Below are 13,547 nucleotides of genomic sequence, written 5' to 3' on the forward strand. Positions count from 1 at the left end.
GTTCGCTCTGCAAACACTGCCCCAGACGTGCGAGCCCCTCCCTTTGCAGAAGTGCTGGGGCAAAGTCCTCCGAGGTCGAGACCCTCCCCAGGCCTCTGTGGCTGGGACCCTGAGCCCAGGGACTTCCAGGGCTGAGTTCATGACCCTCCTGGCTGCCTGGCCCGAAGCCCTTCACCACTATAGACCCCGGTTTCCCCTTCTATTACCTGGTAAAGAACAGTGGCTCTGACCTACTTGGGGGTCAGGAGCCCCTTGAAACTAGATGTAAGTGATAGATCCCTTTTCCAGGTATGTGGGTGCCCCGCTGTGCTCCTGGCTGGAGATGGCACTGGAGGGGTCTGGTCAGACTGTTCAACTGGATTACCCCCTTTAGTCCTCTCCAGGACCTCCTGATGTAGCTACTTTTATTAGCCCCATTTTACAGATGAGGAAACTGAGGCACAAATATGTTTAAGAACTTGCCCAAAGTCACACAGCCAATAAATTGTGGGCTGAGTTAAAACCCAGCCTTGGACAAGTGACCCAATGGCCTTAAGCCTCAGTTTCCTCTCTGAGAAAAGACATCAGTACTAGCCCCTACCCTGAAGGGGAGTCAGAGGGGCACATAAGATTGGAAAGCACATAGCAGGTGCTCCCTAAAAAAAGCTGTGAATTTGACACGCACAAACAGTTGCAGTGCCCCACCCCCCCACCCCCGGGGGGCCTCAGACTCTGTGTGGGGATCAGGGTGGGCAGTGGCAAGCGCCCAGAAAGTCAGGGAAGCCCCGTGGTTCCAGAGAACGCTCTGGTCTTGCCAAGCTCAGCTTCCTTCTACCAACATGTAGTCAGAGGCCCTCACTCATCATTTCTGCTTTCAATTTTTTTTTTCTGAGGACACATGCAGGAGTTTCGTTTTCTTTTTCCCCAGAATGCTGGTCAGGTCAGGCTGACTAGGCTTGTTTCTGGAGTGTGAACAGCAAACACCCACCCTTCGCAGCTGCGGGAGCACCCAGTCCGGCTGCACAAGGACACCCTGCCTCCACCCAGGCTGTCCGTTCCAAGCCGCGGTGCAGACGCCTCCAGGCTCCCAGCCGCTGCAGCCAGGATGGCCCAGGCCCCCGGGGACCCTGATGAAAGAGGTACTCTCTTCCTTCCAAGCAATAGTAGGTGCTCCCAGTGGGATTTGCACCTTTCTTTCCAGCTCCTTTCCTTGGCTAGATGACAGCAATGATAGCCGACAGTACCCCAAAGCCCTGTGGCCGCGGGAGTCGAGGGGACCCCAGGGTCTGCCCTGGGCACCTTGCAGCACCCTCTGCACGCCTTTCAGGAGCCCTCGGGGGCAAGCACAGAGCTGTTTCCATTTTATAGACGAGGTCACTGAGGCCCCGCAAGGGGGACCCCGGGCCGCATGGCTGACACTGGGGTCTGAACACCTGTCCTCACACTCATTTTAAGAAACAACAGAAGTTGCTTTGAGAAGAGGCGGACATGCATGCCTGTGTCTCCTAGTACTGCAGATAACACTTCACTCCTGGAAGAAAACCTAAGAAAAGCGAGCCATGTATTCTAGAGAGCTTGTTGGCTGTGGGCGGTGGGCTGAGGGTGGTTTTGTTTTTTGTTTTTTTTAATTCTGTTATCATTCGTTGATTTACTCCTCACTACAATCTTCGAGGTAGCTGCTCTCATCCCCAGTTCACAGGTGGAAAAAGTGAGGCAGAGAGATCACACGGATGGCAGAGAGGGGGCTCAAACCACGGAAACCAGCTGTCAGAGAACAGAAAAGAGGATGAGTGGGGGACTGGGGAGGAGGGCCAGCAGTGTGCGCCCAGGGTCCCGGGCTGGTTCCCTGGTTTTTATGGTGCTTCCACAAGGGGGACATGCAGGTACTTGTCACTCAGTGGCTGAATTTAACTTCTCCCTCCCGGTTGTTCCTTTCCAACCTGTCGCTTACACCTCATCCATTTTACAACCTTCCATTTACGGACACACCAGCCTGAAGACTCAGTGCAGGAGGCCAGCCAGCTCTATGGGCTCGGCCCTCACTCTGATCTCCGACCCCATGACCCCCCTCAGCTCCTTTGAGGTTAGGGGGGTGGAGGAGGAGGGAGGGGAAGAGGCTCACCCAGGGGCAGGCTTTTCAAAAATCAAAACTCTTTTCAAGACAAGGCAAAGCCAGGCTTGCTGTTGATTGGATGGGGATCCCCGGCCGCCAGAGGTAGACATTGGTGAGTGAAGGGGTGGATGCCCCCAGGCGTTCTAAATGCACTTCACCTGCACCCAGCACGGATGAATGTGTCCTGATCCCAGAGCGAGCCTCAGAGCCCAGCTGTAGAGTCAGCCAATGGATTACCCCTTCCCCCCACTAGGGAAAAACCCAGAAGGCAAAGGATCTGGCTGCTGCCCTGCCAAGGGGCCCCAGGTCTTCCCCAGAAGGACCCTGCCTTGCGTTTCCCGCGGGGTTCTTGGGGGCAGAGATTTCCTGGCAAGAGGCTGGGCTGCCGCCCATGGGGCTCCTTCCAGCTCCCCAGGCATTGTGTGCTCTCTGTTCTCGGCTCCCCAAAGAGCCGCAGGCTTGGGTTTGTGGGAGCCCGTCTGAGAGGAACAGGGGCCGTTCAGAGAGCTCCTTCTCCAGCCTCTGGGTCATTAACCTCAGGTGGGGAAATAGAGACCCAGGAGGAGCTGCCCATACCCTGCCCTGCGTCATCTGGGCAGACACCTGTCCTTGTGCTGGGCAGACCCACTCAGACACTCGTTCATTCAAATGCTGTTTCCCGAGCACCTGCTGTGCTCCCAGCACTGTGCTAGACACCGAAGATACTGCAGTGGACCCGGCAATCACAGCAAGGGGGTCCTTGGAGACATTCTGCCAGGGACCCCCCACCCACACACACAGCACCCCAATCACTCGGGGCACCTAGGATGGCTCCCCAAAAGAGATGGTGTTTGAGTGAGACCTGGAGGTTGAGTAGATGTTGGGCGGGTGGAGGGGGGGAGAGCGTTCCTGACAGAGGGAGCAGTGTGTGCAAAGGCCCAGGGCTGAGCGGGCTGGAAGGAGCACGGCCGGCTGGCACTTGGAGGGAAGCTCTGGCTGCCGAGGGGAGGGTGGGCTGGAGGGATCCCGACTGCGGTCGGCGGAGCTGCTGTCGTCCAGGAGATGATGATGAAGAATAGGAAGGCAGAGGCACAGAGGGGAGAAGAGGTTCGAGAGAGAGCCAGGAACAAGGTTTCCAGGACTCTCTGTAACTGGGCACCAGGGAGAAAGATCCGTTTCTGAATGTCTTTAGCTTTCTGGCTTGGAAGAATAGACGCACCACTGATGTGGATGGTGAGCCCACGAGGAGGGGCAGGTGCCGTAGGGAGGCGGGGACAGCAGGCCTCCCAGCAGGCACTTTGTCTCCTCCCAGTTCCTGCCCTCCTGCCCTCACTCTACCCCACCCCGCTCCCCTCCCCTCCCCTCTGCTCTGAGGATGTCTGAGGGCTGAGTGTCCCCCCCACCCCGCCCTCGAGCACTCACACCAGGCAGAGGACGCTCAGGAGGCTGGGGCCCCTCCTCTGGTCACCAGGCTGTCCGGCCACGGTCATTTCTGACCAGCGCACGTGTCCCTCCCTGAACAGTGGTGTTGTTAGTGAATGTCTGCTCAGGTCCCTGCCCCTCCATCTGCCCTGGAGGCACCTCCCCTGCCCCTGAGCTTCCAGCCCAGGCTCCATCCGGGGGAGATTCAGTCCCCTCTCTGCCCCTCTCTCCTTCTCCCAGACCTTGAGCAGAGGATCCTGCAGGTGCTGAGGGATGCTGGCTCCCCCATGAAGTCTTTCCAGTTGGCAAAGGAATGCCAAGTGCCCAAGAAGAAACTCAACCAAGTCCTCTACCGGATGAAGGAAGAGTCCAAAGTCTCCCTGGAAGGCCAGGCGATGTGGGGCCTGGGCAAGGGCAGGACTGAAGTGGAGCCCGCAGAGCTGGCCCAGCCCAGCCAGGGTAACCTGCCCCGGGTAGGGGGGCGGGGGGGCCAGCACGAGCAGTCCTGGCAGTGGACAAGCGGGGCCTGGGCCTGGGTTCGAATACAAGCTCCGCCTCTCACGGGTGCGTGGCATCCCCTGGCCGTGCCTTGTAGATCTGCTGCCCAGGGTTGCGAGAGGGTGAGACGCAGAGGGCCCAGCCTCACGCCCGCACGTGGCGGGCGCTCAGCAAAGCATCAGCAGTAACACTGTTGACAACTGCCGCGGTAGTGATAAGAGTAGAACAGATTTGGCTTACCCTGGGTCCCAGAGTTGGCATTTGTCGGGCGCTCCCACAGCCCGGGCGTAAGTGGATGGCACTCTTCCTCTTTGCCCAGAGGCGTGAGTTAGCAGTGAAGCTGGGGGTATGGAGAGCGACAGGGCAGGTTTGAAGGCAGGTTGGTTTAACTCTAGACTCTGAGTCCAGATCGCCCGCGCACCGGGGCCACTGTGGAGCGGCCCGCCTTTGTCCAGTGGCGTCCCCATCTCCTCTGCCACCCCTCATGCCCCCGGCCCCTCTTTCTTCCTCCAGCAGAGAGGCCCCAGCAAGGCGCAGTTACAGTTCCACGGGAAGCTGGCTCTTGGCTCACTCAACAGCGTAAGCATCCCACTTTCCCAAACTCTCCTTGGCCACTTGAGATGTGACTCTTGCCCCGCCCACCAAGAGGTTCCCACAGAGTGTCCGGAGGCAGGACTCAGCCTGCACAGTGGAAGAAGCTAAATGGCTGAGAAATCTCTCTGATCCGCGGTGGCACCTGCCATGGGCCCCTGCCATTTGCCTGGCACCGTTCGGAGCAGTGTATGTCCACCCCGCGCCCTAGAGCGGTCTCTGTGCCGCGCTGTTCTTACGTACCACACGTTTCAGATGGGGAAAGTGAGCACAGGGGGTCTGGTCGGCCCAAGTTTACACAGCTAGCAAGCAGTGGAGGAGACTCACATTCCGGGCTCCTCCTTTACCACCCACTGCCCTGCTTCCCAGAGGAAGACATCTACAGGATTCTGGAAGCCCATGGGCCCTGTAAGGCCCTGACCATCTCCCAGAAGCTGGGAAGGAAGACAGCAAAAGAAGTCAACCCAGACTTGTACGCTATGAGGAGGAAGCATCTTCTGGACTTGGATGAGAAGTCAAGTACATGGGCAATTTATCAACCAGGTAGGTCCTTACCTGCGGCCCACACCTGGATGGGGCGGGGCTAGAAGAGAAACCTTAACATCCAATGCTTGTGGGCACCCTGCCCAGCACTTTGCCAGCTCCAGCTTCCTTGTCAGACCCTCACAGAAGCTTGCAGTGGTCTTGTTCTTAGGTCACTAGAAGGGGGTACCAGGAGGGTGGAGTTGGTGCTGGTGCTGGTGGGAGTAACCGAGGAGGGCTTCCCGGAGGAGTGGCCTGAGGCTGTAGTTGCAGAAGGCAAGGGGCCAGGAGGGGAGGTGACCCACTCCTAACTATAGCAGCCCTGGGATGCGGGGCTCAGCCTGAGTTTGCTAACAGTTTTCTGTCAGCACTTTGCCCAACTTGGAGTTTTGAAGCTGCTGGAAGAGAAGCCTGGGCTCAGACACCCACAGGGTGGGGGCCCGGGGGACTTCTCCCTCAGGTGCAGCAGGCATGCACCCTACCTAGCACTAGGGGTCCTCGACAATGTTCTAATTTCTCTTAAAATCAGAAGAAAAGATGCGGATTGTAATAGTAATGAAGAGTTAATCATGACTCCAGCCTGGATCACATTTGCCTTTATCCCACCGCTGTCATAAGTGGTAATTTTGGATATTTTTTATGGAGGAAGGTACCCACCAAGGCACAAGAGCTGAGGGCCCACAAAGGTGGGACGTGGCCCTGTTTGTGGAGCCAGCAGAGCCCCAGGCAGGTGCTCACGTGGCCTGCGGGATGATGCACAGGCTCACGGCGCCCAAGGGAGGGGGGGTGTCCCTGCATTGCAGGCGTGATAACATGACAGCCGCCAGGTTTTAAACACTGGTGAAAAAATCCCAATTCTTAAAAATGCCATGTGAGCCAAACAAAGCTTATCCAGTGGCCAGAAATAGCCCATGGACGGCCCCCTGCCGCCTTCACTAAGGGGAGAGAGGTCCTGGAGCTCAGTGGTCAGGGGATGCCTCACAGCGACAGGGACAGAGGATGAGGTGGGCAGTGAGGCTCCCAGGACCCTCCTGGGGGTGGCAGAGGACGCATAGGTAGGGTGACCGCCCCGGGGACATCTAAGCAAGGCTCATCTCTGATACCCGGGGGTGGGGGGGCTTGTTAAACACGCCAGCTCCTGGGTCCCTCCTTGGACATCCTGACTCAGCACCCTCAGGCTGGACACCAGGGCATCTGTGTTTTAACAAGCTCCACCAGAGATTTTGTTGCTGCTCTCAGGTACTGGGAACCCCTGACCCCCAGAGAGGTGCAGAGGGCTGGAGTGGAATATGATTTTGCAGATTCCGGAGGAAGAAATCCGGCCACTGAGATTATTTACCAGAAAAATTCATTCAACATAATCTGTCAGAATGGACCAAATAACCACATTTCCATTGACAACTCTGAAGCCATCCAGATTGGACATGGGAATGTCATCATGAGACAGGCGGCCTCTGGAGAGAATAGTGAGTCCTCGGAGAGACACCCACTCCCTGTAGGTAGGGGTACCTGCTCCATCCGGGTGGGAGCAGAGAGGGCGAGTTTCAAGCTCTGAGAAGGGGCAGCTCTCAGATCTCCAAGGTCATCCTTTGGGGCCTTCCTGAGAATGAGGAAGTCTCCCCTGGTGCCTGGATCAAACCTCTCCTGGTTTCCCTTCATTCTGATACCTTTTGCCTTGGTTTCAATGGGACCTGATACTTTGCCATGAGAAACAACTCAGTGTTCACTCTCCCTCAGTAGAACGTCACAAGGGTCTTTGTAGTATTCCGTTTGTTCTGAGATACACTTTTCCCCCCACATTTTAACATCTTAGAAACTGGGTTGCATCTTACCAGCGGCATCCTACTTTTGTTAAAATGCAGTCCCGCAAAGGAGTGCCTACTCCCGGCCAGGCACTGGGGTGAGAGGGCACACGGCCCCCATCAGACCAGCCATGGAACACGAGTGACAGCATCAGCCCAAAAGTCGGACTCCTCCTTGTGACCTCCAGAGAGACCTTCCCCACCCCACCCCCAACTCTGGGATTTTGTTTCCCTGGCAGTGAAATGAGGAACTTTGCTTTTCTAGATCAATGTCTCCCCGACCTTAGTTCTCTGGGCTCTGCCCTCCCCGATTTTGGCCACGCCCATGTCTGATTATATACTTAATGTCGGTAAATGGCTTGCCTTTTTATTCTACTCAAATTTATTTTAAAGTTAACTTTTATAGCATGGCCTTAAGTTTAAAACCAGAAAGTTTACTATAAAGATGAATACTGAGAAGAAAAAACAATGTCAAGGCTGTGAATGCTCCCGGTTGAGGGGTCTTAAAGATACGCCAACACCCAAGGAGACTTGCCCTCGTGGGTTCAAAGGATTGAGAGCACCAGGGAGCAGAAGCTGTGCTCACTGACTGGGTTTTCGAGTGCCCCAGGGACACCCCAGGCGCCAGTCATAAACCCCTGGGAAGCCCCACGCTACCTGTGTTACTGGGCCCACCTGCTCTCCATCAATGGCCTGAAACACTCATTCCCAGTCTGCGAGAGCTCACAAAGAATTCAGAGGCCTGTCTCCTCTGTCCAGCCAGGACTTTGTGTGTGTAGGGGGGAGGGGGCGTCAGAGGGTGGGGGCCTGAGGTCATGTTGCTGTGTCCCCTGCTAGGCTCCATGGCTCCCCTCCACCTCCCCCCAGTGGCACCAGCTGATCCCTCAACTCAGAGTTCCCCGGCTGCAGCCTGGGGACCCCAGGACATCCACTTGGAGAAGTCTGTGCTCAGACGGGTACAGATAGGACATGGCAACAAGATGAACCTCAACGGTGCCCAGGCCAAAGGCCCTGCAGCCTGCAGCCCCTTGGGCAGCCCCCCGGGCAGCCCCCCAGGTAACCCATCCTGCCCCCACCCCACCCCATCCATCTCCTCGCTGGATAGAACTTGAGCCATTTTTTGCAGGGAGAGAGGCACGATGGGAAATTCCTTTCCTTCTGCCTGGAGGCTGTCTCACAGAATAGAGCAGGTGGGGCTTTAGAGTTAGCACTCGGGCTCCCACTCCCTACCACCCGCCCTCCTCGGGAGACCGGTTTCCTCGTCTGTGCAGCAAGCGTGGGCCAGCTGAAGCAGGTCAGAGGAGATGGCCAGCCTAGAATGGCATCTAAGGAGGGGGGACCGGAGCCTTCTAAGTACTTGGGGCCCTATTAAGTGCTGTCCACAGTGACCAGAGAGCCCAGGCTAAGTCCTCCCCAGCACTGATAACCCAGAGACAGGCTGGGGGGCAAAAAACAGCAGGGAGGCCGGGGACGCCCAGAGGAGAGTTTCCAGGAAGGAGAAGCCAATGAGTTTGGGGAGTTCCATGGGGTCCAGCCACAGGGGTCTGTGGTGACCTGAGGGGACAGAGGAGCTCCAGGAGTAGGAGGAGGGGGTACTGTGTGCAACTCTTGTCCAAAGTTTGGATGGGAAAGGAGCCAGGTGTCAGGGGCTGGGGACGGCTACGGCCACGTGCAGGTTTTAACCACAGGTGGGGATTGTGTTCCAGAGCTGCGGGGAAGCCAGCAGCGGAGATGGGAGCAGGCAGTGGCGGGGAGGTGGAGGGGAGGTGGTCGAACCCCAGGGGAAGGGCACGGGAGGAGGTGACGCCCATGCCAGCAGACCTGGGTGGCAGAGAGAGCCGGCAGCCCAGGCTGTGTGCAGAAGTGCTCAGGGAGGCAGGGCCTCGGCTGTGGCCCAAGCCTGGCCTGGCTTCCGGGAGGAGAGTGGGCCAAGGAGAACTTGAAAGCCAGGCTGGGTGTCAGGGCTCGGGGCCACCCTCCAGCTGCTCTTGCAGCCCTCCTGACTCTCTGTCATTGGCTGACCCACAGTCTCTGCCACCACTGAAGGCCCAGGAGCTTCGTTCGAAATTCGAATGCCCCAACCAGGATCTTCCTCCAAGGAGGAGATGGCCCAGAGAGTCCATATCAGTTCATGCTTCCTTGAGGACGTTGCCATCGGCAACAGCAACGGAATGACTATCAGCTCGGAGACAGCTGGTCCAGGAGGAGTTGCAAAGGAGGCAGGAGGGACCCTGGGGAGCCAAGCAAGGATGGAGGTGAGGCTGGGGCAAGGTGGGCCCTGTGTTCTCCATTTCTCTCTCATCCATCCACCCATCCACCAACCCATCCATCTACCCATCCACCCATCCACCCATCCACCATCCATCCATCCATCCATCCATCCATCCATCCATCCATCCACCCACACATCCATCCATCCATCTATCCATCCATCCATCCATCCATCCATCCATCCATCCATCCATCTATCCATCCATCCATCCATCCATCTATCCATCTATCCATCCATCCATCCATCTATCCATCCATCCATCTATCCATTTATCTATCCATCCATCCACCCATCCACCTACCCATCCACCTGTCCATGCATCCATGCATCCATGCATCCATCTGTCCACCCACCTATCCATCCATCCATCCATCCGTTTATCTATCCATCCATCCACCCATCTACTCACCCCTCCACCCATCCACCCACCCATCCACCCACCTATCCACCCATCTATCCATCCATCCACCCATCAACAGTTGTTCTCGAATCTCCCATTTCCCTGAGTCTGGAAGGCAGTAGAGGGTCATAGCAGAGAGCAGCCCTGGAGTTAGTGTGGGGTGTCAAATCTTTTTAGCCAAGTGACCCAGCCCAGCATTTAGCTCTGAGCCTGTTTCCCCATCTGTGACAGAAGGATGGTAATTGCCTGTGGCTCCCGGGTCGTGGCGGGGACTGGGGGAGCTTGGCAGGCAAAGCCTGGGCACTGTGCCTGGCCCCACATGTGCCTCCAGGCACCGTGAGATATCATTACCATTGGTGTTATTTTAGGCCTTGTGGCAGGCGCTGGGGTGCCCCCACAGTGAGTGAGGGTCTGTCTCAGAGAGAGGCTAACTTGTTGCAGCAAAGAGACCCTCTAACCAGAATGGCTCCAACCTGCCGGAGGTTTAGCACACGTGCAAGGGGGGCCCTCCAGGCTGGTGGGAGGCACAGACCCTGGTTCCTTCCACCGAGGTGCTGGGCCCTCCCGGGGGCTCTGTACTCGTCTGCGGGCAGAGGGCTACAGAGCGCCAACCATCCCCCTCTGACCAAGCACACCCACGCTCCTGGCTTCAGCTCAAGGGCCTGCACTTGGCCTCAAGGGGGGCTGGGAAATGTCACTTGAGCCCGGCTAAGACTCAGGGGATGGCCAACAGGATGTCACAGGTGCAGTTAGTCACTCAGCCACTGCTCCTGCCCCTGGATGTGGAGCCAGGTGATTCCTGGCAGGTGACACAGGCAGGAGCAAGGTGGCGGTGGCCGGAGGAGGGTCCATCCAGTAGGTGGACAACTGTGGGCAACAGGGGAGAACAGGATGGTGGGTGAACAGAAGTGTGAGTGTGACCCGTGCACGCTTCGAGGATGGCAGAGGCCAGAGCACAGCTCCACGCCATGGTGAGGACTTTGGCGTCTGTCCCAAGGCTGTCGGGAGCCACAGAGGGGCTTTGAGCAGGAGACAGTATGATGGGACTTCTGCCTTCAGCGTGAAAGAAGGATCAGGAGGAGGATTGCAGCTCCCGACTCTGGGATTTGGATGAAGGAGTCATGCCTTCCCCCATGGTTAGAAAACCTAGACTAGACCTCGGCAGCATCCACCCGCCGGCACCCACAGGCCTGTGGGCATTTATGTTGGACGCCGAGAATGTCTTCCCACCCTGACGACCATGTCCTTGAACTTCCAACAGCGACAGGAGTCAGTAGAGAGAGGGCACCCTCTTCCCCACATCCCAGAAACCTCCAAGGAGGCACACAGGGACCTCGGGAGTCGTGGGCGCCCCCCGCCACCTGATCTTAGGCGGGAGCAGCCAAGACTCCTCTTTGGGGGAAAGAAGCACAGCCCTCTGCGTTTGAAAAATAGCTAATGCCCCCTCCTCTGTCCCTCCCCAGGGGCTCAGCACTGGCGCTGATAAGGCCTTTTTCACTCTGCACCCCTACCCACCCCCTCCCTGGCCTGAGGAACATCTAACTTCTTACTCAGGTGATGGGCAGGATCCCATCCTGAGACATGTAAGGCCTGGCAGGCTTTCCTTTCGGGGGAAATGACTAATCAGGGTCTGTCAGTGCTGTGGAGTGAGGCCCCCTCTTTGGGGTCTCTGTGAGCTGAGGCGCCTGGACGGGCCGTCAGCAGGGGCGTGGGGGGCTCTCAGCTGCCCGCCTGCCCGGTTTGCTGCTGTGACATCCTGATGGGACCGTGGACATGACTTTGGGGGCCCAGTGCAACATGGAAAAGTGGGGCTCCTGATTCAGCTTCATCAGCATTTCAAGACAGAGCAGAGCTTTGACATGAGTCCAGGGTCCCTCTGAACATGGGCCCAGACCACATGCCCATGAAGCTGGCCCTCCTTGGATCCTTATGGAGCAGGACCCCTCCTCTAGTCCGTACCCCGCCCGCAATCACTCAGACCCCTGAGTCTTCCCAGAAATAATGCTGTAGCCACCTTAGAGCTTCTTCTGTCTTTCCAGTATCGGGAAGAAGCAGCTCATTCATTCATTCCCCAGTTCTGGCCCCGTGCTTGCCCTGAAACGCTCCCTCAGCTGGACGCACAGCCATGAGCAAGTCAGAGAAATAGTCCAGTAAGGAGGAGAGGCAGCTCACAAGGCAATAAAGCCTTTCGGAGAAACCCCGGCACAGTAAACAAACAAACAAACAAACAAACAATAAAACCCGGGGAGGGGGAGGGGTGGGCAGCCCATGATGGGCGAGCAGCTGCCTCGGCAGGGCAGAGGAGGCTCCGGGAGGAGGTAGCATCGGAGGCAGCCAGCCAAGCGAAGACCGGGGGAAGGCGCTGCGAACAGCGAGCGCAAGGGCCCCATTCACAGTCAGTCCAGGTAAGAGAAGACGGGGCCCCGGAGAGCCAGATCGCTTTGCTTATTTGAGGCAAGGGGCCCACGCGTCCCTGTGGCAACATCTTCTCTTCCCAGGATCCTCCCTCTGAAGGTGCAGTGCCCGGAAGTCAGTCCCCTCACGACCGTGGCCAGGCCTCCCCCAGCAATGACGGCATCTTGACCTTCATCTCCCACCTAGAAGCTCTGACTCTTGAAAGCAGGGATCCCCGAGCTGTGGAAGACAGTGGCCGGGTGGACAGAAGCCCAGACGTGGACTCCCAGCGGCAGGTGGAGTCCAGAACAAACAGCTAGGCTCTCTCAGGAAGAGCAACACCAGTGAGCCCTTGGTATTGCGCCTTCTGTGTTTCATAAATGTTGTTTTCCACCTTGTTGCCTCCTGACACATGGCCGGTGAGAGTCAGCGTTCGGGCCGGGCCTGGCCTGGGGCTTGGCGAAGGCATGTCCGTCCCAACTGCCTCCTTGGCCCGCCTTCCATCATGGCTGCCCATTCTTCTCTCACTCAAGACCTGACTTCCTCAAGGCCCATTGTGGCTGCCTGACCTCTTTCCCACCTGACCTTTCTAGAGCCTTCCTACCTCCACTTTGATCTCTCAGGATTTCTTAGCTGAACTTCCGGAGAACAAATCCCTCCCCTCGAGGCCCCAGCGGAAGTCACTGGCCAGTCCGCAGGTCAGGTGACCTCTGCTAGCCAACCATCAGGGGATGCTTGTCATACACCAACATGGTGCTTATGGGTGGACTCAGTTCCCTCGGAAGGGTTGTGGGCACGGTGGCATTTCCAGAACAAAGGAGTGGGGTGGGGTCTGGGGGACACTTGGGAAGGGACGAAGGGAGGAAGATAGAGAAGGATAGAGTGGTCAGCCAGGCAGGACCATTGCGGAAGAGGACTCACATCGTCCACTTGTTATGTCCGTAACACACACACAGCTCTGTGCCCACTACCCCTCCCAATGCCACACCCGTACCTCACTCTCTTTTGTGTTTCCTCCTCTGGACCATGGATGTCCAATGCCCAGGAGCCATGTTTCCTGCAGCTAGCGTCTGCCTTCGTGGAGGAAAGGCTGGCTCATCACGGAGCCTCAGTAAAGAATGTCATTGAACAACCTTTTGTCTCTTTTCAATGCGACTGGGAGGATCTTGAGATCCTTGACACATGATCAGTGCCTGGACAAATACACAGCACTTACGGTATATCCCTTCAAGGGGAGCCCTAAGGCATTGTTTGAGCCCCTGGGTCCGGTCATTCCTGCTTCTTTGCACTTGTCCGTTAGATGAGCTGATGTATCTGTCCCCTTAGTGTGGAAGTCAGCTCCAGCTGATTTTACTTTCCCAGTGTGGCATGTCCCTCTCACCTCTGCCACCCCCTTTCCTTAGCTCGGTGCTACTCAGCCAGCAGGTCTCAGCTGAGACTTGGCCTCATCCAGAAAAACTTTGCAGGCTCTCGCCCAGCCTGTGTCTCCGCCCCTGAGGCTCCTGTGTCCCCGTCAATCCCGTGTCTCACTGCCCTGCCATTGCCACATTACTCGCCCATCTCTCCCTATTCACC

At 57.2% G+C, this 13,547-nt stretch overlaps 1 protein-coding gene across 3 annotated transcripts; it reads left to right on the plus strand.

Annotated features, from left to right (window-relative positions):
- Nucleotides 1-972: 972 nt before the first annotated feature.
- On the plus strand, nucleotides 973-13,091 carry ZBP1 (Z-DNA binding protein 1). 3 transcript variants are annotated; one of them, XM_032387622.1, is made up of 8 exons: nucleotides 973-1,118; nucleotides 3,734-3,952; nucleotides 4,505-4,570; nucleotides 4,952-5,125; nucleotides 6,406-6,570; nucleotides 7,744-7,962; nucleotides 8,935-9,161; nucleotides 12,077-13,091. In XM_032387622.1, the coding sequence occupies exons 1-8, from the start codon at nucleotides 1,085-1,087 to the stop codon at nucleotides 12,290-12,292; spliced, it is 1,320 nt and encodes a 439-aa protein (XP_032243513.1). In that variant the 5' UTR covers nucleotides 973-1,084; the 3' UTR covers nucleotides 12,293-13,091. The 3 variants fall into 3 exon arrangements, with proteins under 3 accessions (XP_032243513.1, XP_032243514.1, XP_032243515.1); XM_032387623.1 differs by having other exon boundaries at nucleotides 4,508-4,570; XM_032387624.1 differs by lacking the exon at nucleotides 12,077-13,091 and adding an exon at nucleotides 11,654-11,741.
- Nucleotides 13,092-13,547: the final 456 nt, after the last annotated feature.

Source organism: Phoca vitulina, unplaced genomic scaffold (assembly GCF_004348235.1).
Source record: "Phoca vitulina isolate PV1807 unplaced genomic scaffold, GSC_HSeal_1.0 scaffold50, whole genome shotgun sequence".
NCBI classification, from domain to species: domain Eukaryota; kingdom Metazoa; phylum Chordata; class Mammalia; order Carnivora; family Phocidae; genus Phoca; species Phoca vitulina.